Here is a 24,230-nt window from a genome sequence, read left to right as displayed (position 1 = left end):
CTTCAATGTATATAACACTTTTCCTGTTCATTTCTTTTGTAAATATTTCCCCTTGGTTTATCGTTTAATTTGGGTTGTTGACATACAGAAGAGTTTATTGATTTTATGCTTAGAAATACCTTTAGATTGCTGGATCAGGTAAATAGTTACCAACATTTTCTTCCACGGGACTCAGTGAATACATCCTGCTTATACAAGAACAATTTGTCTGGTTCAGTAGGATTTTATTGGTTTGGACTAAGAAACAGTCTATCTCCTATAGGAACCTGACTTGGAATTATCAAAGCACAATTCTTCGGTAGTATACATTCCTTGAATTACTCTATCCGATACAGGATAATGTAAAAAAAAAAAAAAAAGCAAAACATGTTGGTAGTTCCCACCTACTTTGTAGGGCAAAACATTTTACAAAGCAAACAATAGTGTGCAGTTTCTCACAATAGACTGCCCCACCCCAAAAGTGACAATGCTCATTTCTGCTCTGTATTCAAAAAGAGGGGGAGTCTTAGGATGGTGCCACGGGTTCCAGGAGACTTTCCTTCAGCCCAAACCTGCCTTGCTCCCATACCCTGGGGACAGACTCTAATCCTGAGTAGGGCTGCTCTGGCAAGGTCATATTGGACATGTGCATACTAAAAAATTATTTGTTGTTTCTCTGACATTCAAATTTAACTGGACATCCTGTGTTTTTATTTGCTAAATCTGGCAACCCTCACCCTGAGGTTTTCTTTCAGTGTTGATGTTGGGGCCTATGTCCCAGGAGTGCCCACAGGAAGCAGTAGACAGACCTGGCACCTTTGGCATATACCACATGGGGAATTTACCTCGTTCTCCAAGAGCGCTCTCAAGGCCAAGGGCAGCTTCCTCCCTGGGCCACTGAGATATTCTCAAAAAAACCCACTTCTCTACACACATGGCCATGTGCTTATAAACCTAAGCTCTTCCCCCCAGCCTCATGGGTTGCTCCCAGGCTTCCCGCACTTCATTGTACTTCTTCCTTTTTCTAGCAGCTGTGAGGCTCCTCTTGAGCCCGTGGGTCACTGCCTCGCTCGGGTGCCCTTAGCCCACTGCACATTCCTGTTTGAGTGGCCAGTCTACTTGTTCTCTGTGGCCTCTTTCTGCCATTAACACCCTATTTTCTGTCTTACAGGCTTTTGATTCACTACAAATAGATTGCTTTCCAAAGGCTAGATGTTCATCTTCATTTATTGTGGTTTGAGATGGCCGAATATCAAGTGGATGCAGGTCATTGCCTAGTCATGCCACCATTAGGACAGTCCTAAAGAATGGCAAGAAGACCGAGAGACATCAGCTGATAACTCCCTCCCTGGTTTAGCAGATAAATAGTGCAATGTTGGGAACACAGTGTATCTCCCCAGGAATGATGCTAGAGTGACTTTGAATGACTTGATCCATATGTGCAGGTGTCTCCAAGAATGCCTCTTCCAGCTCAGCGAGGGCTGCCTGTGTCCTTTTTATCTCCAGCCTTCTTAGCCCTGCTCCCTGAAAACTTCTAAGGCAGAGCTGCTCAATCTTCAGGGTGCCTACGAATCACCTGGAGGTCTTGTCGAAATGCAAATTCTGATTCCGAAGCTCTGGAACTGCTGAGATTCTGCGCTTCTACAAACCTCAGTGGCGCCGCTGCTGCAAGTCCACTGCTCGCACTTTGAGCAGCAAGAGTCTGGAACTTCTTTTCCCCACTGGCTGCAGGATGGCCCAGGCACCTGGTCTTTTCAATTCCGGGACTCTGGGTGGGACTGCCCGGGACCCAGGAGGTCTGAATCAAAGGCAATATGATCCACATCTGTGAGAAAGGAGAGCACGATGAGGGCAAGGGAGGGAGGCTGGAGTGGGAGAGCAGGGTAGGGGCAGGAAGCCTGAGGGAGGGGACGAGTTCAGGACCCTTCAGAGTGAAGCTGACAGGACCTAGGGCTGATTGAACGTGGTGGGAGGGAGACGTTTGGAGAACTACTGTCTCCGGCTGGGGAGGCTGAGTAAGGGCTCCACTCAGCGCCAAGCCTCACCCGGGGCACCTGGATATCATTTTCTCTGCTGCCTTAGATAATACACAATATCCTCTCTGATTACTGTATATATTTTAACTCTGGTTGTCATGGCTACATATGGTTAAAATATTGGAAGACCCTTTCCCTATGAAGTAGGAAGAGGAGTCAAGGGGGGGGGGGGGAATGGAAGAATGAGACAGTGTGAGTGCCTATTGTATACCAAGGTCTGAGATGGGACTTTGCCAGAGCGTGGCTCATTTGATCCTCTGCAAAGGAATCTGCAAAGGAGGCATCATGAGCCCCACTTTCACAGATGGGAATGAAGCTCGGAGAGGGGAATCACCTCCCCCACAGTCATAAACCAGAACATGGAGGAGCTGGAAACAGAGCCCAGGCATCAAGAGGGAGAGTGTCAGTGTGCGGGCGAAGGGGAGGTGTTGTGAGGGGGCACAATGGCCAAGTGGGAAGAACGGGGTCTCTGAGGATTGGGCCCCCTGCACTGCACAGTTCCTGCAAACGGGGCTGGACTCACCCATAAGAGGATGTGCGGGAGGGGAGCCTCAAGGATGAAAGAGGTTTGATATCAAGTTCAGGTCTCAGACGGGACAAGCGGGCTCCTGCTCAGCAGGAGATGGAGTGGGAGCAACCTGTGGAGGTAAGATAATGGGACAGACCGGTGGAAGCTCAACCAATCTTGGAGGGACCCTCCGTCCTTCCTATGAAGCCTTTGCGCTCCTCTGACTGGACTCTTGGGATTCATAGTTCAGGAATTTCACAGTTTTTATGCTATACATATTTTTGGTGGTTTCCTCTCCCCTACTCCCCACCTGTTTTTTGGTTTTGTTTTGTTTTTTTAACAAATTCCTTTAAAAAATGCTGACCTTATTGGAGGATTTGATGTTGAAGTCTAACCAAGAGATGGATCACAGGATCTGGGCCCAGCCAGTTTCCCCCACCTGAACCTCAGGCCCCTATATGCACTGCTTCCTGGATCTCTCTGTGGGAATGTTCCATAGACACCTCAACCAGGACACTGTCCTCATTCGGTAATTTACTCCTCCTCCGGCACCCTTGGTGCTATCATCTACCCTGTTGCTTCTCCAGAAACCTCCTCCTTCTCTCCTCATCCAATCAGCCCCTATCCTGTTGATTTGACTCCTAAATCTTTCTCGCATACTTCCTCCATCCCACCACCACTCCTGTAATGGAGACCATCATTTTTTCTCCTCTGGGTGCCTGCAACAGCCTTCCCGCTGGTCTCTCTGCCTCCATTCCCCATACCACAGCCAGCATCGAGCAAGATGTGGTCCCTGTCCACAGCCTGGTGGATAGAACAGACCTAGGCACTCTTACTACATGATTGGTGGGCCCAGTCTCGTGAGACCATCAAAGGCTTCCTGGAATGTCACCTGAGTTTAGCCAGGAAGGATGAGTGGAAGCAAATGGCAAGAAGGCAGGAAATGCTTCTGCCAAAGCTATGCTGTTTTAGAAGCTTCCTTTAGCAGGCAGGCCCCAAGTGACACATACACTCTGAGTCCTTTCCTTTGCTGGATTCTTTCTTTATTTACAAATTAATTTATACTGGGTTTGCCCTACTGCTGCTCACCTCTTCTACCATGCTTCCCTCAACTCACGTATCTTTCACCCAGGTCTAAATCTCTGAACCTGCTCTAGTGCAAGGAATGACAACCCATTAGAGTGGGAATCTCAAGTGTATGTCCCCAAAAGGGAAAAGCACCCTGGAAATGGGTAGAACTGATTGTATTACACATACCTCAAATGCACACATACACATCCACCTCACACACACATATTCCCTGTGTGTTAGCTATTAGTGCTGTTAACCAAATATTTGCGCTTCTCCTTTCAGGCCCACAGGAGCATTTGCATCTATTGCACTTCCCTGCCCCTTGTGACTTGCTTTGGCCAATAAAATGAGAGGAGAAGTGATGTAGGTTACTTCCAAGTAGAAGCTTTCAGAATCAGTGCTCAATTTGTCCTATCCTTGTTTCCTGCCTTCAGAGTTAAGTAGGCAACACGTCCAGTTGCAGCAGCCTCTGTCTCTGAGTAGGTACAGGAAACAGAGTTCCATTGACCCACGATGGCTATATTTCATGATTGAGAAGTAAAATTTTGTTAAGTCAAGCCACTGAGATCTGGGGATTGTTGGTTACTGTGGCACTGCCTAACTGATCCTGACTGATACACGCAGTTAAATCAAGGATGAGGGCACCAAGACCTGTATCCCTGGTGAGTAATCAGTAACCTGAGCCTCTGAGTCCATCAAAGTTCCCTTCCTCCTGCCCAGCGCCCTTAGGCTGGAAGATTTCCAGGTTATTTCATCTCTTTCCCATTACGATGGGGACCCTTGCATTCTCCTTGTAAGTTATGTAGTCTTTTTGATTCAATCTAAATTCAAAATGAAGTCACAGAAATAGTTATAAAACGTGAAAGCATTTGCTGGGTTATTCAAAAGCATAGTTTAGATACCCTTCACATGTTGCACTAACCAATGCATGTCCAAAAGCAATCCACTAACGAGTCTCCCTTTCCCCAGGAGCAAAACGCCAGCTTCTGCCCCATATCAGCCCCGGCCCTGGGAGGCTAGTTTCAGAGGTTCTGGATTATAGGCCTGATGCTGCCACTTAGTAGTGAATGACCTTGGACAAATTACCTCTCTGGGTCCCAGTTCCCTTATCTGTAAAATGACGATGATAATAGTAATAATAACTATGTCACAGAAAGAAAAGGAAAGTAATATTTGCACGTTTGGCGTATTAGCCGTTCTGTGCAGACAGAACGGTAATGTGTGTGGAAGTGCTTTGAAAAGAGAAAGCTCTATGCAAATATTAGCTGGTGTTATTTCTCAACCAATACATGACCAAGGAAGAAACACATCCCAAATCAAATGAACTTCCCAATGCCCTTAATCTTTAAAACCGAGCCCAGGTGTGGACATCCATGTATATTTACATTTCTGCAAAACGTCCCATTAGTGCAAAGCTCATTTTTCAAATAGGACAAATTGCTTATTAGCTAAAGAGAAGAAGCCAAGTCAAGCACCACAGACAAGGTTAGTAACACTCAGTCATTTGCAGCTTCCGCAGACACACAGCAGTGTTGGTTCCACGTGGTGACATCCCTAAGAACCACACGTGCACACCCAAGAATACTTCTTGCGCCCTTTGCCAAGTGCTGCGTCAACTGCAGCTCATCAATGGAGCTGGAAATCCTCCTTACTCCCCAGCCCCACCTCCAGCCCCATGCCGGGAAACGCCCCCTGCGCCCGGATAGTGCCTGCAGTCCTGCAGGCTCCTACCCCTGCTTCCAGCTTTCCCTTTCTAGCCCTTGGGGCCTGCGCCGCCAGGTCCTGACCTTGCTGGAGCCTTGGCCTCAAATGCTCTGCCCTCGGCCGCTGGGGGTGGGGCCCGCCACGCCAGCTATAAAGGGAGCCTCCCTCTGTCTGCCTCCTCTAAGCGCCTCAGGCCTGATCTTGGCCGCTGCCTTGGTGCTGAACTTGCTTCTCGCCGGCTTCCTCTAGTCCAGCGCTTCTCAAACTTGAGCCTGCATCACCTGAAAGGCTTGTTAAAACAGAGCGCTGGGCCCCACCCCCGGAGTTTCTGCTTGAGTAGGTTTAGGGTGGGGCCCGAAAGCTCGCATTTCTAACAAGTTCCCAGGTGTTGGTGATGCTGCGGTCCGGGAACCACGCGTAGCGAACCACTGCCTCTAGTTTAATGCGGCTCCCAGATACAGAGGCTCGCTCTGCGCCTCCACGCCCGCGCCAGCTGCTCTCCGGCCCTGAGCGGCTGTGCGGACAGGGAATAACGGGGCAGCACAGGAGGCAGCCCACCGGGGAAAGCAGGGCCTGACGATCTTGGGCTTTATCTTGGGGGTCCCGGAAAGGTTGTGCGGGTAGGAAAGCAGGAAGGAAAAAACCTTGAAAGTCTGTAGGTTCTCGGTGTTACCGTGATATTTGATTGATCAGGTTCTACTGACCTTCATTCAACACATATTGATCGGGTGCTACATCTAGGGTTGTAGGGGTGAAAAGACAGGGTCCCAGCCCTTTAGGAGCTCATAGTAACTGGGAGGGAAATGCGTAAACAATTGCAACGCTGATAAGATAACCGTTCCTAGAGAGGGAGTGTCAAACTTATGTGGAGGGAGGGTGAGGTTCTGGAAGCTGAGTGAGGAGTCGGAAAAGGTTTCATGGCAGAACTAGCATTTATGCTGAGACTTGCAGGATGAGTGGGAATTTAGCAGGTGGAGGGGGTAGGTGGGAGGGGGCGAGGTGGGGAGGGGTTTCCCCAGGCAGAAAGCATGAGCAACAAGACTGTGGAAGTGCACAGTTCCAGGGTGGGAAGCAGCTGGGAAGACTTGACAGGCAGGTCTCAGGCCTGGGCCCTGTTCCCCTCTTACCTCTCTGGCGGCTCCTTCTCTCTCTTGCTGGCCCCTTGTCAGCTGCTGTCCCCCATGAGCTGGTGTTCCCCAGGGCTCTGTCCCGGCTGCCACTTCCTCTCACTTTCCATGTCCACTCCTGGTGAGCTCCTCCACACCTGAGGCCTCACTTAAGATCTGCTCACTGACGGGGACCACGTGTGTGAGTCCAGCCTAAGCCTCGCCCCCTCGGCTCCACACTCACTTCCACACGGATGTTGCCAGGCATCTTTTGTCTTGTACTCTGTCTTGGTGAATGGCAGCAGCATCCACCTAGTTATCTAAGCCAAAGGATTTTGTGAAATGACCCTCTTGTAGATAGCTGGTGAAGAGTAAACTGGCCCAGTAAATTGCTGGTGCCATTCCCCAAGACAGAATACAGGAGGAAAGATGCCAGGCTCAAATTCTGAGTCTACAGTTTACTAGCTGAGTGACCTTGGACAAGTTCCTTAATCTCTCTGTTTCCTTACCTCTAAAATGGGTTTAATGGTAGTATCTACCTAAGGATTAAACAATAATTGATGCCATTTATTAAGCCCTATGTTAAGTACTTTACTTGGATTCTCTCTCGGAAATGGTGAGTATGTTGTCCAAGGTCATGCTGCTAGCAAGTGGGGGAGCCAGGTCTGGAACCCAGAGTTCTCTGGCTTACTGAAGCTACCTTCACTTCACTGTCACACTGTCTATCTGGAGATTGTATAACAAAGAGGGAAATGCTTATGGTATAACGTTAAGTGAAAAGAGGACAGCAAATTGCATAATCAGTGTGAGTACAACCCTGTTATTTTAAAAAAAGAAACTAATCTACAAATAGAAAAGGCTAGAAGGAAATATAGCAAATGGTTAAATCTGGTTATATATGGGTGATGTTTGTCTTCTAATTCTCCGTATTTTCTACATTTTCTTTAATATATGTAATATTTTTTAAAAGTGAAATTATTTAACGCATTAAACATTTATTACACTAAAAACAGTTACAAGTCCACAACCTGTTCTCATGTTTGACTGAAAATTACACTCTATTGGTGTCTCTTCTCATTTCTAGGCTTAGTTTCCTGAACAGATACTCTTCAGTCCGCTCCAAGGCCAGGGTAGGAAGTAGACATTGCAGTGGTGTTCACTGCGCGCCCCGCAGCTGACAACCTGGCCACCCGAGCAGGCTGTCAAAATCAGGCCCGTGAGGAGGCAAGTTCCAGACGGAACTCGGGCTTCTACCGCCTAGGGCTTTCTGGACAGCGCTACTTGAGATCAGTTACTTTTTTTTTTTTTTCCTTCTAAATAGCCGGCCGAATGCTCTTTTTCCAGTTCTGGCTGAGTTGTTAGCTTCAGCCGGTTGGGGACGCCTGCCAGGTACCTGGCTCCCTGAGCACCGCCCAAACTGGTCAGGCCAGTCAGCCCCTTGGTTGTTTCTGCCAGAACTTGCCCGCGTGTGTGCGCGCGTGTGTGTTAGAGACCCACCCTTCTCCCCAGCAACCCAGGTAGGTGGAAGGCAGCTGCCGGCACCAACCTGGCAGTCAGGCCAGATGGGTGGAGCTGAATTAATCTAACCTGGAATTTCAACTTGGCGGGCACAACAGGTGAGGGGAAAAAAGCTGCAGACAGAACGGGCAGTTTGGCAACTTGGAAATATTCTTGTGCCTTGCTCCTTGCCCCCTGCCTGGAAAATAGCCCGGGGTGACTTTTCAAAGTGTCTGCACCGGGTTATAGGGCTCGGTTGCGCCACGGCCCCCACGGAGGTTGCCCGAGCCTCTCCTGAACGTTGTCCTCCTCGGTTACCCTCCGCGACGCGCCCGTTCCCCCTCCTCCGGGAGGCAGGGCGGGGGTATCGGATTAGTCTTTGTTTTCGACGCGAAAGAGCCGAGCGCGGCGCGGGGGAGGCTGCCGATGGCAGGGCCCCGGGGTCCGCCTCGGAAGGGCGCTCGGCCGTGACTCCCGCGAGGGTGCCCCGCAGCCGGCCCGGGGCCTCTCCCCCCGGGGTCCCCTCTCCTTGCCGGCCAGGCTGACTCGGTACGCAAACGCGCGATGTCCCCCATTGTCCTGCCTCGGAATGAGTGAGCGGCAGCCGGGAGAAGGGGGTCAGCCGGGCCCGGAGCTCAGGGCTCCCAGGGGCGCCCGGGCCGTCCCGGACCGCTCGAGCCCGCAGGGAGTGGCAGGAAGTGGGGACACCGAGGCTGGCTCGGCCGAGGGCCTAGGCTGGGAGGTCCGCGGGCCCCACCCCGCGCGGCCCGCCTCGCCCGCCCGGGCTGCAGAAGCCCCGGAGGGCGGGAGCGGCCAGCCCGAGGGGGGCGGCCGGGCCGGGCGAGGGCCGCCCGCTGGGGTAGGGAGGTTCTGCAGGTGCAAAGGCGCGGCGCCGGCCGGGCCCTGCCCCCACCCGCTCGCCGGCCGTCCGCTCCGTCCCCTCCCCACCCCGCGGGCACTCCCCCCTCGCGCAGCCCCGGGCCCAGCGGAGCCGGCGGTGGCGAGGCCGGCGGGGCTCGGCGGGGCCGCACGTGCGCGCCCTCCCGGGCGGGGGAGTCCCCGGGCGAGCACGTGCCGCGGCGCGCGGGGGGCGGGGAGTCCCGCGGACGCCTTCATTGCTGCTGCTGCTGCCGCCGCGGCCGCCGCTGCCTCTTCCTTCCTCCTGCGCCGTCCCCTCCTCGGCCCGGGCGGGGGGCTCCGCGCGCCGAGCTCGGCCGGGCCGGGCGCTCCGGGAGGCGGGCGCCCCAGGCGGCGGCGGCGGCCGCGACGGTGGTGGCAGCGCGCGGGCCGGGAAACTTTGCCCCTTTGTGCGCTCCGCCCCGGAGGCGGCGGGCAGGTCGGTGCAGTCGGTGCCTTTCCGGCTCCGGGGTGGGGGAGGGGCGGCGGGGAGGCGTGGGGGGCCCGGCCCGGGGGGAGGGGACGGCCCGGGGGCAGGCCGGGGGGCCGCTACTTTGTTGCGGGGGCCGGGGGCGGGGGTGCTACGGGTCACAGTGTAGCGGAGCCGGGCGGGGGCGGCGGGGCGGGGCGGGGGCTGCGGAGCCGCCGGAGCCGAGCGGCCGAGGCCCCAGAACAAAGGAGCCCGAGCGGCGGCGCGCGCGCGGCCCGGCCCGAGCTGGAGCGCGCCCCCCTCCCCGCGCCCCCTCGGCGGAGCCGGCCACCCTACCCCATCTGGCCGGCGGGCGGGGGGCGCGGCGGGGCGGCCCGCGCGGGCTAGCCCGGGCGCGCCCCCCCTCCAGGCCGCTTCCGTGCCGGGGGCGCCCGGGCAGCCCCGCCGAGGGAAGCGCTCAGCAAACTTTATTTTGTAAGCTCTGCTCCCATGGGGAGGGCCCAGCGACCTCCAGTGACTGCTCTGTGTGGGAATTTTGGTGAAACTCAAGCAAGCCCGTGGGGCTGGGGCAGAGGACAACTTTCTTAAAAATCTTACCTTGACCACCCCCTTAAATTCATGGTCCAGGTCCCTTCAGCCCCCAGTCAAGCCCTGGACCTCCTCACTCAAACAGGGAGCGGGTGCTGGTGCGCCCTGCCAGAGGTTTTGCGCAGAACTTCATTTGAGCAAGCCCCTTCTCTTCCCCCATTTTCTGTTTTCCCAGAAGCAGGAAGAGGTAACATGTGAAAGTTGTGCCTGAGCCCCGAGTGATGCGCTTCCCCTTTCTGTCTCTTTTCAGGCAGCGCTGCCTTCTCCATCATCCTGACCCTGGAGGAGAAATACCGGGAGGAGAGACTCCTCACCCTGCCCTGCCCCAGCACGCACCCACCTGCTCACCTCATGCCTGGGTCCAGGGCGGGTGAGGGTGAAGAACCCACCCAGCCAAGATGATCCCTTCCCTGGGGACTGCTGCTGTTGTCCTCCCCCAGATCCTGGGAACCAGCAGGTGGGAGAGTGGCCCCCAGCTGAGCCCTATCAGACTGCTACAGAGAAGGTGAAGAGGGGTTGAGAAGAGGCGCCCATCCCGGAGACTGGAGCTACTTGCCTTCACCCTTGCAGACTCTTGACTGTTTTAGAAGAGAAAGACCTGTTGGTGGCCTTGGCAGGCAGGAAGCTGGACTGTGGCTCTGCCCTGGCACCTATGCCCCTACCTCTGGCAACGTCATGAGCCAGTTTCAGGTGCCCCTGGCAGTCCAGCCAGACCTGCCAGGCCTTTATGATTTCCCTCAGGGCCAGGTGATGGTAGGGGGCTTCCAGGGGCCTGGGCTCCCAATGGCCGGGAGTGAACCCCAGCTTCGAGGGGGTGGAGATGGGCGAAAGAAACGGAAACGGTGTGGTACTTGTGAGCCCTGCCGGCGGCTAGAAAACTGTGGGGCTTGCACCAGCTGTACCAACCGTCGCACACACCAGATCTGCAAACTGCGCAAGTGTGAAGTGCTGAAGAAAAAAGTCGGGCTTCTCAAGGAGGTAAGCTGGCCCTTGCTCGGCTGCCCCGTCCCTCGAGGGTGCTGTGTTCATAGGGGTCTTGCTAAAGACAGTTAAGCCCTTACTCCCGTTTTGATCCTATGGATCCAGCTTTGCCTGGGGCCGTGTGTAGGAATGTAACTGTCATTGGAATCTGGCTTGGGCTCCTTCGCCAGGTTGAAAATTTGTGAGAGAGTCACTGGGCCGCAGAAGGCTCTAAGCTAGCCCTCATCGCTGATGTTTGCATTTGACGCGGGACCATGATATCCAGCTCTGTCTCTGGAAGTTTCTTGTCCTGCTTGAAGCCTCAGGTGTTTTTCAAGGTGCCACTAATGCTTGGGTTACATGGGGGAATTGTGGTGTCAGGCAAGCGATGGAGGCTGATGGATTTGGAAAAATTTGGAGTGACAGGGTGGTTTTATGTTGCCCTGATGGAGTGGGATGTTTCTTTCCCTAAATCTTTTTTTGGGTACCCTCATTTTTCTCAGACGGCAGGAGAGCCAGTTGAAATGGTTTGGGAGTTTAATAAGAAGCCCATGATTTGGTTTCCCCTACTAGACTGAATACTTCTTGAAGTCAAAGACCATTTATCACTGTGTGTTCAGGACCTGGCTCAGTTCCTTGGCGTGTAGTAAGCACTCAGATACCAACTGACTGAGTGAATGATGTGCTGTTGAGACACTGTCAATCCCAGGGAGGAGTACTCCCTTTATTTGGGGCAGACGTAGAGAAAGGGAGGGAGGAGTTGGGATGAGAACAGAGGAGGGAAATGGAGAGGCAGTGACCCTGCGTTGGCCATCTTTCCCTTCCATCCTGGTGGCGGGCTGCCGGCACGAGGTTGGTGGCAGCCGCGACAGCAGAGAGTTGGCAGAAGTAGGGACGAGTGAAGTTGAGCAGCTTGGGAGGAGCGATGTAGCGGCTGAGGTCGCTCCAGGCAGCGGAACTGGCGCTGGACAGAGACGGAGGCCTGCGCTGTCTGCAGGGCTTTCCCGCTCTGCCACTGATTTGTCCAAGGGCTCAGACAACTCAGGCCCCCTCTCTGGGCCTGTCTTCTCCCTGGGGAAATGAAGGGGTTGTGCTTGATGGCCTTTGAAGCCCTTTCCAGCTGGGCTGGGAGCCGCTGTGCTTCTGAGGGCCAGGGCACCTGTGGCTTCGAAGGGCTGGCGGCTGGCGCTCGGGATTTCCCTGACCACTGCTTGCAGGGCTGTGCCGTGAGCGTGGTGGGGCAGTGGTCTCATGAGGATCCAAGTGTAGGGGGCAGGGGAGGGGTGTTACTGCGCTGTTTCTGCCCCTTCTTACCTTCTCTTGTCCACTCCCTGAGGAAGCTGCATGTCATGACCCAGGGACCACAGACTCAGTGCCCTGTTTCGCCTGTCTCTGTCTGGTTAAAGCAGACATCTGGGTCACATTTGCAGCTCCCCACCCCAGCCTGGGAGACAGTGTCCGCCACTTACGTTGCTGGTGTTGGGGGGAGTTGGCATCCTGCTGCCCTAGTGCCCTGTGGGTCGTTTCTGAAAGAGGGGTGGGACCAGGGATAGGCTTCGCTCCTGGGAGTGAGGTCTGGTGTTTTGGTGTAAGCTTGGTGCCTTTGCTTCCTCCCTTCCAGTGCTCACCCCCTTCTCCACCCCTGTCTCATTCCGTTCCTCCCCTAATCAAACCCGAGGCGTAGGGGGGCTGAGCTTTCCGGGCTGGATGTTCCTGGAACGAGATGCCCTTGTGAACCGTGTTTAACTCTTCTTTGGGCAACGACGAGGCATACCTGAGTGAAAGGGGCTGGAGGGAGGCCAGGGTCCTGTCATCCTTGTGTGTAAGCTGCCGGGTGGTCGTGGTTAAGATACCGGGGATCTGGGTTGGCTGAGGCTTCGAGCCAACCCTGCTGAGGGACGTCTGCCTGCCTGCGGACCTTGCCATGGCTGGCTGCCCCTCTAGATGCCTTCGTGTCGGGGAAAATGCGGCTGGTGGCCTGTGCTATCCCAGGACAGGGTCCATGTGCTGGTCCGTGGAGCAGTGCTGGCCCGTGACAGAGTTCTCCCAGTCTCCAGAGAAACAGTGGAAAGCGGACATGGGGTGAGCTTTTTTTCTTAAAGCTAACTTTCTTTGATTTAAAGAGCAGTACTTCGTTTTAAGGATAGGTCCTTTCTACTTCTTGATGTTTAAAATGTTCTTTCTTTTCTGAAAGGAAGGTGTTGATAGAACCTTGATAGAATGTAGATTTTTTTTTTTTAAGTCTTTACTTGGCAAAATCCAAAAGGGCAACTAGTGTCTGTCTCCACAATTTTTTTATTGGTCCGTGAAGGCTGAAAGCGTGGGAACCACTGTCCGGGCTACCCTGCGCTTAATGAAGGTCTCTCTGGCGTAGGCGCGTAGCTGAGACACACCCAGGAGGCTCTGCCTGAGTGAGCCCTGAGAACCAGCCTGGCGTTTACGGCCCCTCAGGGGACTGCTGGGACCTTAACCATTAGATCCGAGCAGCCATGTAGCAGAGAGAGATTGGGAAAGGGGGAGACACATTCCTGGCATCTGAGTTTTCTTTGGTTTGGGCTCAGGAATAGAACTTTAGAAGTTGGCCCTGACTCTTCAGATGGGATAAGACACCGCATCCCAGGAGGCTCTTGGGAATCAGACCATCTCCTTGCATCTCTGTTCCCTGGGTTTCCTCTGCTGGGCACCCTTTCCTTACTCCCATCCTGTCTGCACCTCTCCTGGCTCCCTTTGAGCTATCTGCTGACAGCTGCTTGGTATCATCCTGTAAAGGGGAGAATGCAATCTTGAGTTTCCCATCTTCCTTCCCTGCTCTTCTCTATTCCCAGTCGGGGGACAGTGGGGGTGTTGCTGTGGAGCCCCTCTACTCAGAAGAAACGGTGCAGCGTTTTAAGACTAGAGATGACTCCCGGCAATGAGCCCTTCCACCACAGAGGCAGGTGGCTACATCTCTGGGTCCTAAAGTGAGATACCACACCTGAGGAGATTCGTTCCTGTACTGTGGTTCCAGTTCCAGGAAGGGTTTAGATCCTGGGCTGATGTCAGAGGCTGTTTGACTTCCACATTCTGTTTCCCTGAGTATTGGCATGGAATACAACGAAGATGGCTGACTGAAAAAGTCAGGTTTGGTGGTTGTGGAGACACAGTAGGCCTTAGAACCCAAAGTAAGCACCGTGCCACCTACTCTCTTGAGATCGGTTTTCTCCTTTGTAAGATGGGGGAACCCTTCTTTGCAGGGTTGTTGTGAGGGTTGAGATAAAATATGCATAATGTCTGGCACATAGTAGGTAACCCAGTGTATGTGGCAAAACAGTCCTAGAATGTCTAGAAAAAAATTAATCTTTGTGCATAAACAATTGCACACATATGCAGTTAGTTTCTGAGTCGTAATTGTAAAGATGCAATACGAAATAAGTGTTTATCTCAAGACATCCTCTAGCTTACTCAGAGCACAACCCTGGGGCCAGGCAAAGGGAGTTAGGAATTGCTAGTCTCTTTGCTGAAGGAGGCAGCTGGACATCCAGGAGCAAGGAGCTGCTGTGGTCCTGGACCTGAATGAAAAGTTGCTCCTGGGTGAGGAAGTAAACCTGATAGGGAGGGTAGGAGAATAACCCTTTGTGGAAAAAAACCTGCATAGAAAAATGTAAGCCTAAGATTGGAAGCAAGACTGAGAACATTGTGGGTAAAAAATTGTAGAGAAATAGAAATATATATGGTGTCAGAACACTGTCAAGCTCACAGCCAAGTGGCTTTAATGGCTGAACCAGATCTCTGTGCCAATTCTGAGACAGGATAGCTTGGAATTGGGGATCTCTCAAAGATAGGTGAATACCTGATGAATTCCTGCCTCGCCTGCTGGTAGTCTGTCTTCTTGAAGACGGAGGGTGTGAGGAGGAATGCTTCCCACCAGCAAAGGGAGAGTCAATGGGTGAAGTAGAAGTGATGAGACTCTTTAGAGAAAAGACCCCATCTTGGCCCCATTTGTGAAGCCAGAGAGAAGGCTGGGCAGGAGAGGTGTTCACCAGAGACTTTAGAAAATTGTTTTTCAAATGCAAACAGTTTTTAACCCCATGACCACAGACTCTAAAAGGGAAGTTAGCTGGAGGGATAGCTTTGCTCTTTCAAAAGGCAATGCTGACAGAACAGCCCTGAATGGTACCCTAAGGAGGAAGGTGGTGGGACTGGGGAAGAAATGAGTCATCTGTGGGGCTGCATGGGCTGCTGTCTAGTGAGTGCATATGGTAAAAGACCATGCTCCCTGTGTGGAGAAGGGGTGTGTGTCACTGAAGGCAGATTCAAGAGTGGTCTGACCCCTTACGAGGAGCATCAGGAAGTCCAGCGGCCAGAATGTGCTGAGATTGGTGGAAAATACTCAAGACAATAAAAGTCTTACACATTCCCAGCAAGAACGAGAAGGAAGGGGTTGGCTTACAACTTCGGGGAGCAAAACTAGTGACAGAGGGAGAGCAGCCAGTGGGTCCCTGTCGTGTTAGGTGGTATAAACTGAGGAAAGACCACAGCATGTGTGGTTGGGAAAAGAGAACCAGCCTGCCGCCCTGGGTCTGAGTCATTCACTCCCTACTGAACACCTTCGGATATGCTCTCTGACACCTGTACAGAATTATGATGGTTCAAAGAGGGCCGAAAGACAAGAGACAGGCAAAAAGTTCAATTTTTGAAAGAGATTTTGGGAATTTTGAACGTGTAAGCTTGATGTCAATTTTTGACAGTTCTAGAGCGGATTTTTAAAAAGGTGGCTTGTGGGACTTTAGAAAGGTGAGTGCTGAGCTTTAGGGGTGCCTGTGGTTCTTTACAAAGCAGCCCAGTCAAATTAACGGATCTGGATTTCTGCAAATAGATGGTGGTATCTCCTACCAGCTTCTTGGTCAGATCAGAGGGCCAGTTTTTTATTTAAAGTCATCCTGAAGAGAGGGCACTGGTATAGCTGTCCTGTTCAGACTTTATATCAACCATGTAAATCGGGGGTTCCACATTAGGATCACCTGGGTGCCACCCCAGGGATTGATTTAATTGATGTGGAGTAGACCCTGTTGGGCTGGGGGCTCCCCAGGTCTATATAATATGTATTTAGAGTGGAAATCCTCTGATGCAGTGCGGGCTGAGGTGATGGGCACTTATCTGGACTCTTCTACTGCACATGGCTTGCTTGAGTCTTGGGGCACCTGAATGGTTTGCAGCCATACTTCCACCTTGCTAATCACTGGACCAGCAGCATTGGCATCATTAGAATGCGGAATCTTGAGCCCTACCTCAGACCTGCTGAATTAGAATCTGTTCTTTAACCAGATTCCCCGGTGATTTGTATGTCCATGAGAGTTTGAGTAGTTTGAGTTGTTTACAGCACTTTGTAACTAGGAGAAGGGATGGGGCATGGAGAAGGGGACAGAAATAAGTTTTGATGAATAGGTAAAGAACTGCAGTTGCCAACCAGGGTGAGGAGGATGACTCAACCCACTTCTTTGCCCTGTAGGCCAGGGAGACAAGAACCTCTTGAGATTTACTCCACGTTTGTTCTTATTCTTCTGGAGTCCATTTCCTTCTAGCCTAGTGAGTTATCAAGAAAACTCTTTAAGAACTTGTGTATGTGTCCTGGGAATAGTCAGGGAAGGGCTCTTAGAAGATGTTTGCTGCTCAGCAGCCTGGCTTAGGATGTTGGGACCCCATGAGAGAGTTGTCGCTGGTGGTGGTTGTGAAGAGGAGGTGTGTGTCCATAGCATCTTGGGTCTCACAGAAGGGTGTGGAGGCTTCTGGAGCTGAAGGGATTTGTGCCTTCTTCAAATGATGTAGGTAGTAGCGTGTCAGAGCGTGGGTGGGTGAGTGGTGGTGGTGGTGGTGGTGGTGCAGATGTTAAGTTGGGTGATAGAACAGGGGGTTAAGGAGATTGGGACAGTCTGGAACAATGGACCCAAGCCAAACTTGATGGAATTTAATTAAGTTAAATCCACAGTCCTGTACTTGTTTAAAAAAGAAAAGAAATAAATGCACAAGTAAGGAACCCTGGTTTCCTAGCAGGTAGAAAGAGCTGAAACTCTAAAAGGGATGTGGATGGTCTATCTCGAGATCTGTCAGAGTGGTCACATGCAGCACAACTGAAGGAAACAGGGCTGTTCGGCTTGGAAATAAGAAGAGGAACACAGGTTGAGGGGAGTCTTGTGTGGAAGAGTGAGTCAATTCCTTCGTGTAGGGGGGTGTGCAGAACTTTTATTAGTGGGTGGAAGTTATAAGCAGATAGACCAAATCCATGTTAGAAATAAGAATTGTCTGACATTTACAGCTGTTCCAAGAGTGAAGAGCCAGCCCTGTGGCTGCACGTGTCTACGTAGAGGCTGGGTGCCCTGGCAGGGATGTTATGAGGACATCCTCTGTCAGGTGGGGGCTTCCACACTTGGTGTTTCTTGCTAAGCCTATGTAAAGTGTAATTGAGGTCTATTTTCATATTCCTTGGACAACTACGTTGCAGAAGAAACATCTCTCTCTTACGCCCTAAAGTTTTTGGTCAAGTTCTAGACTTAATCTTATGCCTAGACCTAATCTCAGACCTGGGTTGAAATAGAGTCTGAACTTTCTGAAAACTTTAGCCAAATGTTGTGTGAACGTGCGGGGGTGTGTTTTCTCGAGTTAGAGCTCCGTGGTTTTCAGCAGATTCTCAAGAGTATTCGTGACCTCTAAATTTAAGAAGCAGGCTCTACCTGAGCTGTCCAGTATGGTAGCCATTAGCCACATGTGGCTATGTGAATTTAAGTTAATTAAAATTAAATAAAATTAAATTCAGGAACTCAGTCACACTAGCCACCTTTCAAGCGCTCAATAGCTGCATGTGGCTGGTGGCTTGTGTATTGGACAGTGCAGACATAGAACCTTTCCGATATCATGTGACATGGAGTTTTCCTGCGTGGTCTCTGAACCCTCAGCAAGGCCTCTTTGCGGGTTGGAGAAATAGTTATTCAGGTTCACCTGTTCTCAGAAGGATTTTTTAGGTTAGGATCCCTGTTGTCACTCTGGTGTGAGTGGTGAGGGCTGTGGCCGGGGACAGTGCAATGGTTAGAACCCCATTGCAAAACTCATTGCTTCTCTTTGAGGGCAAGGGCCGTGTTTTAATTATCTGCTATGGGGAAAGAACAATAGGAATGAGGTGTGGCTCTCTAGAGACTTTCTCCGAAGCTCCACAGCGGGAAGTAGACTCTCTCACCCACAGTCTTGAGTAGTAGCTCTGGTGAACTTTGACCATGTTTACTTCTGGCCCCATGCTTACTTCTCACGGACCCCGTCCTGAGTCAGTCATGACCTCTCCGCTGAGCCCTCATTCTGGTGAAGGCAGTGTGGTGACTGGGTGAGTTGAAAGACCACCTCAGGGGTCTCAGGAGCTGTCACTAATTCCTCACTCCCCTCCGCATCACTGCTTTACAGCTCCCTTGTGGGTGGCGGGCAGGGTACTCAGGAAGAGAGAAGGTGTTGGAAAAGAAAGGGACCCCTTTATCTCCTTGAGCCTTGCTGCTGCCGGGCTGCCTGTTTCTGGAAGAGTCTTTCAGGGTTAATCTGGGCTTCGACCTGAGTGTGTCTGCGCAGGGCCAAGGCTGCTGGCACACCTGGAGTGGGGACACCCCTCTGTGGCCCTGTCTCTTGTCATTTACATAAGAAATCCGATAACGTAAGTTTTTATTAGTCACTCAGGGAGGGGAAAAAAGAAAGCCGGTGGCCCAGGGTGGGTAACTGGCCGGCCTTCCCGTCACCACAGGTCTGGGGTTGCTGGCTTGCTTTGGGTCACACAAGCTGTGTTCCTGCCTGCTGGCTCTGACCTGTGCAAGTTCGAACCCCGTTGTGTCCCTGCCTCCCCACACCCAGCCAGGGAGTTCATGGGCAGAATAATGCACTTCCCACTGCTGGTAGAGCAGCAGTTCTAGATTCTCTGAATGGAAGGGGAGCTGCGTTGAGTAGAGTCATTTGGGGGCATTTGCCAGACTGCCTGTGCCCCATAGTCCCCTATTCCCCCTACTTACTGCTGGAGGAAGCCTCAGGAGGGGTGTGGAGATGCTGGGTCAAAAACAGTCACGCGGTACTGGATTAGAGTTTGTTCTCCTTCTGAGCCATTCGTGTGGACAGGATGTCGGGTGGCTCTCTCCTGTCTCCTTTTTTCTCTCACTTTTTATTGATTGCTCTGCCCGCTAAGGGTAAGCTCTGGATGCCCCAGTTCCCTCGTTGATGCTGGAGCCCTAGAAGAGAGGGATGGCGGACTCTCACCGTGAGGGCTGGGTCCTGCCTGGACTGTGTTCTCGCTCAGGATGGGGTGGGCTGCAGTGGGTGGGGGCATGGGGAGCCAGCAGGAGAAGAGCTGGTGCGGTGCTAGGAGGAGAAGGAGAAACACCTTCCTGGAATGTTTCTTCTGTCCCAGGACCTACAGTGTCCCCTGTGTGGGGGAGGGCAGCTCTGTTCTCTGGCGCTGCTTCAGTTTCTGGAGGCGGGACGTCGTCTACCTTTGATTTGTAGACCCACAGTCGCCTTCCCAGCCTCATTCAGCAAATCGCCTGGGACTGCCTGTGTGCGAGGTGCTGGCTGAGCCTGAGGCGCAGGTAAAGGGGAGGCAGCGTTTACTCTGTCCTTAATGAGCTCACAGTCTGGGGAGGGAGACAAGCGCGGAAACAAATAATTACAGTACAGTCTGGTTGGGCTGTAAGGGAGCGATGCCTTGAGGGCAGAGACCAGCCTTAGTCACTTTTGGGCCCACAGAGCCCAGCGGGGAAGGGAAGGAACACATTTTGAGAGTTTCAGTGTAGTGATATGTGAAGGATGACGGGGGTGGGGGGGCTGGGGGGCGGGAAGGGTGGGGGATGGGCATGACCACCTTCCAAGAGGAGGGAGGCATCTCCCCTGAGCCTGAGGTGTGAAGAGATGCCACTCTACTGCTGGTGGCTGGTGGCAGGGGTGTAGAGGGACGCAGACAGACCACAGGGCGCCACCGGAGGGTGTTCCCAGATCCTTGAGGTGAAATATAAGATGCTTTTGTACTAATTCTTCTTGGAAGTCTTCCCCGGGGCTGCCCCCAGGTTTCTAAACCACTCAGCATTCCTGTCCCGCCTTCTCAACGACCTCTTCAGGTCCCGTGTTATTTGCTTGGGTCCTGGAACATTTGATGGTTCAAGGCTGTTGAATTTGGGGTGGGGAGACCCTGATGAGGTTCACAGACTGTCAGACCTTCTCACAAGCATCTCCGATGGTGTGCAGCTGTGGGCAGAGCCACATTGCTACCTGTCAGCCTGGGCGGCCAGGTGCCTCCTGTTTGTTGGTATGGAAGCATGCAGGAGGAGTTGCTGGCTCTCTTCCCTCGGACATTGCCGACTGCCAGGGTTCAGTCTGGTTCTGCTGCATCTCCAAGGAGGAGCGTCTTGTCTTTTTCTATTGCTGCTGCTGCTGCTACTGCTGCCGCTGCTCCCCCCACCCTCCTCCTCTTCCTCGTCCCTGCGATTGCTGTTGACACAGACTTCCGCTGCCAAAGCTAATTGTGAGGCCTGATCAGTGAATGAAGGCAAAGGCAGTTCCCATGACAACCGCAAAGAGTTTCAAATATAGAGGATGATGTGTGTGATGGGCTGCAATTACTTGGGTGGAAATTGATGCGTGGACACCGGGGACTTCAAACATAGACTCTGAAGGTGGAGGGGGTGTTGGGTTTCTTGGCAGGATCCTTTGTGCGATGGAGAGGGAAGGGAAGGAGGTCACAGACTTCCCCCACAGTCAATTCCAAGTTCCTTTAATGTGTGGAATGTTGGGCAAAACCCCGTAGGGGCTCTGGAAGGGCCATGATTCCAGCCATTCTGGTTGGAGAGGCAGAACACCCAGAGAGACAAATAGCAGTACCAAGTGTCAAATGAGAAACATTAGAAGTGCTGTCGGCTGGCAGAGGACTGTGGTAACCCGAGAAGGCTTCCTGGAGGAAGTGGGGCTTGAACTGAGCTTTGAAGGAAAGCTTTGTGGGGAGTGACCTCATTCAGGACACAGCCATGGCCAGGGAGGAGGGAAATCCCGTCTACACCTTGCCAGCTCTAGAAGAGGTGGGTTGATATGAAATCATAGAGTTACACAGAGCAGCCCTGACAGTATTACCAAGAGTGAGAGGTGGCAAGAGCCCAGCCTAGTCATTTTCTAGTTGTGTGGCCTTGGGCAAGGTGCGTTGCCACGCTCTGTCCCAATTTCTCCATCTATAAAATGGGCAAGAATAATTCCTGTCTCATTGGTTTGTTTTGAGGGTTAAATAAGATACGGTACCTCATGCTCCCACTATGGGGCCCGACATGAGGTTGGGGCTTGGTTGATGCTTTTGCAAATCTTCCCAGATCTATGTCTGCATGTGTCCCCATTCCCTAGTCTTTGTCAATCTGTGTGGGTTCTGGCCTGTGGGTATCCGTGCTCCTGAGGTTCTCGGTCTTGGGGTATTTTGTGTCTTCTGAGAGTGAGTGAATCCATTCACTTCTCCCAGTGGGAAGGGCTGTGGCCCCATTTCTCCTGCTGGAAGTGCAGTGAGACTGGGGGTCATAATGGAAGGTGGGGAGGGACCCTTGGCCTCCATGCGAGAGACCCTCAGCCCCCAGGCAAAGGGGTCCCAAGTACCTCTGGGTCAGTCACTGTGAAGCCCCAGATGTAGAAAGAGGGGCAGATAGAGATGGGAGAGGGTCAGGTGTAGGGTGTGGAGAGTGTCTCTGTTGGAGGCAGAGCGGCCCCAGCATGTGCCTTTGTGACTCCTTGGAGCTCTGGCATTCCAGGTGCCTCAGAAAAGGGCAGAAGGCCGGGGCAGGACAGAGATGGGAGGAGGTAGACTGTCTCGGGGACCATGGGCTCCTCTAGGGTATCCGCAGGCTGCTGGGGGGTGCACTGGGACCTGTGGTTGGGGTAGGACTGAGTTAGCACTGGGGGTGGGTCAAGCAGAGGATCAGGGTGGCTCCTGGAGGCTGGTAAGGAAGACGTGTGCTGGCTGAACAAGGCTGGGACTCAGCTATCGTTTGGTTGTGGCAGGTCCTGCCACCCAGGGGAACAGGTGTCCCCCCCGATCCTTGGGGACCTCAGAGAGAAGGCAGACCAGGAGAGTGGCCTCTGTGTCTCAGCGCCCAACCCCCTGCCTCTCCACTCTCCTTGTGTAGAAACTCAGCTCAGCACATTCCAGCTCTGCGCAGAGCCTAGTAAAGTGGGGAAGACAGGGCCCCCGCCCACGTGGGGAAGACGGCCGTGTAAATAAATAACCGCGCTTGGTTGTGACTGGTGCTCCAGGAGGGGCCGCGCGCTGCTCTGTGAGGCCCCGGGAGGAGTGAGTGATGCTCACAGGGGCTGGATGAGCTGGGAAAGCAGCAGACGGAGGTAACTCTAGGATTGAGCCTTGCACCGGGCAGGACAGGGGAAGGGAACCCAGGCAGGGAGCAGTGTCTGGAAGGCTCTGAAGTCTCCAAGCAAAGTGGTTGGGTTCAAGTGACCCCACCCCTCTTTGCATTTCCCTGGGGTTGGCAGAGAGGGGGGGTTAGAGAACTGGAATGAGAAAGGCCTAGACTGGAGTTCTAGCCCACCACTCATCAGCTGTGTGTTGACAGGCAAGTAACTCAACATCTCTAAGTCTGTTTCCCCATAAGAGGCGAGGTTTTGGTGGAGTAAATCGAATGAGATGCTCCTGCAGCATGGTTGGCACAGGGCCTGGTAGGTAGCAGGGGCTTGATAAATTGTGGCAGCCGCAGCAGCAACAGTATTAATTGCTACTGTTCAAGCAGTGTTGGTCGCTCTTATTCAGCAGCAGACTGTGTGTGGAGTGGGGAGGTGGGGCAGGAGTTTTAGGGACCAGGATAAAGGAGGAACTCCACTTGGCCTGGCCAGGGTAAGATCTAAGAGGTGCAGGAGCCCAGTTTCCCATCTTGAGCCATAGCTCAGGACATGCTCCTTGCCTTGCCTTGTCACCTGCCCTGGGGAGGAGCCCAGGGGGCTGCCCTTTGTCCCCAGAGGTGAGGCAGGTGTGGGCTCCAGTGCCTCCTGTGGTCTCTTCATCAGAGACCAGCTTTACTGTCTCTCCTAGGGCAGCTCGTCTCATTCTGAGTACCCCCTTGGGGCCCCAGGGAGTGGGCAGCAGTTGGGCATCTGTAGTGGAGCAGGTAGCAGAGCGCATCACTGAAACAGGGGCTCTCGCACACCTAATTAGTCCTACAAGTCACTTCTCTTTGGCCTCAGCTGCTGCTTCTGCGAGATGAGAAGTAGCACACAGTGAGCTCTCCCAGAAATTGAGTGACAGTAGCCAGCAGCACCTACAGCGTGGCAGGCACGGTGCTGCATTTCTTCACAGAATCCTCACAACTGTGTATGAGGTAGCCGCTATTTGTAGTTCCATTTTACAGATGAGCAAACTGAAGCTAAGAGAGGTAAAGTACCACCGCCATGGTCCTGCTGCTAGGTAGTGGGTGGAGCCAGGGATGGAACTAGATCTGTGAGCCCCAGAGTCTATGGAAGTCCCCTTCCTGGGAAGTGGAAGCTATGGAGTTCAGCTTCAGGGAGGGGATGAGGTAGAGCAGGATGTGCCCAGGAATTAAATCCAGGAGTGGATTGCGGGGCCTTCCTCTCCCCATTCTGTTCTTTCTCCTCCTGCCCATCCTTCAAGCTCCTGGGTGTTGTACCTTCAAAGGCTCAGAGTCTGGGAACTGGAGGCCAGGGCTCTTGGAGTCTGGGGCATCTCCCCTCCTCAGCCTTTCCTTGGGGAAAGGGACCCCTAAGGTCTGGGGAGCCCTTAGGGCCTGGGGGGTTGCCTCCTGTGGCCTTTCTAGGAGAGGAGAAAACATGGAGGCGGGGGTGGGGGTGGGGGCGAGCGCTGTCTGCATGGCGTGGATATGTTCAGGCAGAGGCGTGAGTGATCCTAGGGTGAGGTGTGGGTGTTCTGTGTGTATGGCAGGGCGAGGCCAACTCGGTGAGGCTGTGAGCCACAGGCAGTGTGGGCTTCAAGAAGTCTCTCTTCTGAGGAGAGCGCTGGAGGGAGGGAGGAGTAGGACCGCATAATGGTTAAGAGTCTCATCTTTAGAGCCAGACAGACCTGGCTTGGAGTCCCAGCTCTGCTGTGTTTTAGCTGTGTCACCTTGGGTAAGTTACTTCACTTGGCTTGCCTGTTTCCTTGAATCTGCAAAATGGGATAAAGGTTCATCCAGCCAACGTTTTCCTTTTTTTTCTTCGAGGATTGCAGGGGCCGTTGCTCTTCATGCTGTTATCACAGCGCCCGGCACTGTCCTAGCTGCCGCTCAGATGCGGCAGTTTGCTGGTATCCTGGGGTTAGAGAGTGGCCGGAGGGGAAGTCCCACCAGTGTCTGCTCGCCCTCAGGCGCTGTCTGTCATCTTTGACCTGGAGATGCGGAGGATGCCTCTGGGTATTACCTTCGGGGTCCCCTACGCGGGAGGAGGCGGGGGTGCCCCGGGTTCCCCGGCCTGCC

The 24,230-nt window shown here is 53.2% G+C and overlaps 1 protein-coding gene and 1 long non-coding RNA gene across 6 annotated transcripts in view; one reads left to right on the top strand and one right to left on the bottom strand.

Moving 5' to 3' along the window:
* Positions 1–203: 203 nt before the first annotated feature.
* On the bottom strand, positions 204–6,583 carry LOC111768062 (uncharacterized). Of its 2 annotated transcripts, none has more exons than XR_002800061.2 (3): positions 5,382–5,589; positions 2,539–2,653; positions 204–1,804 (listed from the first exon to the last, which is right to left on the bottom strand). It is a non-coding gene; the product is annotated as an uncharacterized lncRNA (long non-coding RNA). The 2 variants fall into 2 exon arrangements; XR_002800060.2 differs by lacking the exon at positions 5,382–5,589 and adding an exon at positions 6,426–6,583 and having other exon boundaries at positions 1,189–1,804.
* A 1,316-nt stretch (positions 6,584–7,899) lies between these two features.
* TET3 (tet methylcytosine dioxygenase 3) overlaps positions 7,900–24,230 on the top strand; it is a 102,949-nt gene continuing 86,618 nt past the window's right edge. For 2 of the 4 annotated variants that reach the window (XM_023618869.2, XM_023618866.2), the window contains exons 1-2: positions 9,098–9,237; positions 10,067–10,794. In XM_023618869.2, coding sequence (XP_023474637.1) covers positions 10,492–10,794 — 303 coding nt within the window. In that variant the 5' untranslated portion in view covers positions 9,098–9,237; positions 10,067–10,491. Of the gene's footprint in view, positions 8,021–8,302; positions 8,451–9,097; positions 9,238–10,066; positions 10,795–24,230 lie in introns of those variants that run through there. The other 2 variants (XM_023618868.2, XM_023618867.2) reach the window with 2 other exon arrangements.

The sequence above is a fragment of the Equus caballus genome, chromosome 15, assembly GCF_041296265.1.
Source record: "Equus caballus isolate H_3958 breed thoroughbred chromosome 15, TB-T2T, whole genome shotgun sequence".
Taxonomy (NCBI): domain Eukaryota; kingdom Metazoa; phylum Chordata; class Mammalia; order Perissodactyla; family Equidae; genus Equus; species Equus caballus.
The sequence above is the reverse complement of the archived record's forward strand: the minus strand, read 5'-3'. Positions and strand labels throughout refer to the sequence as shown.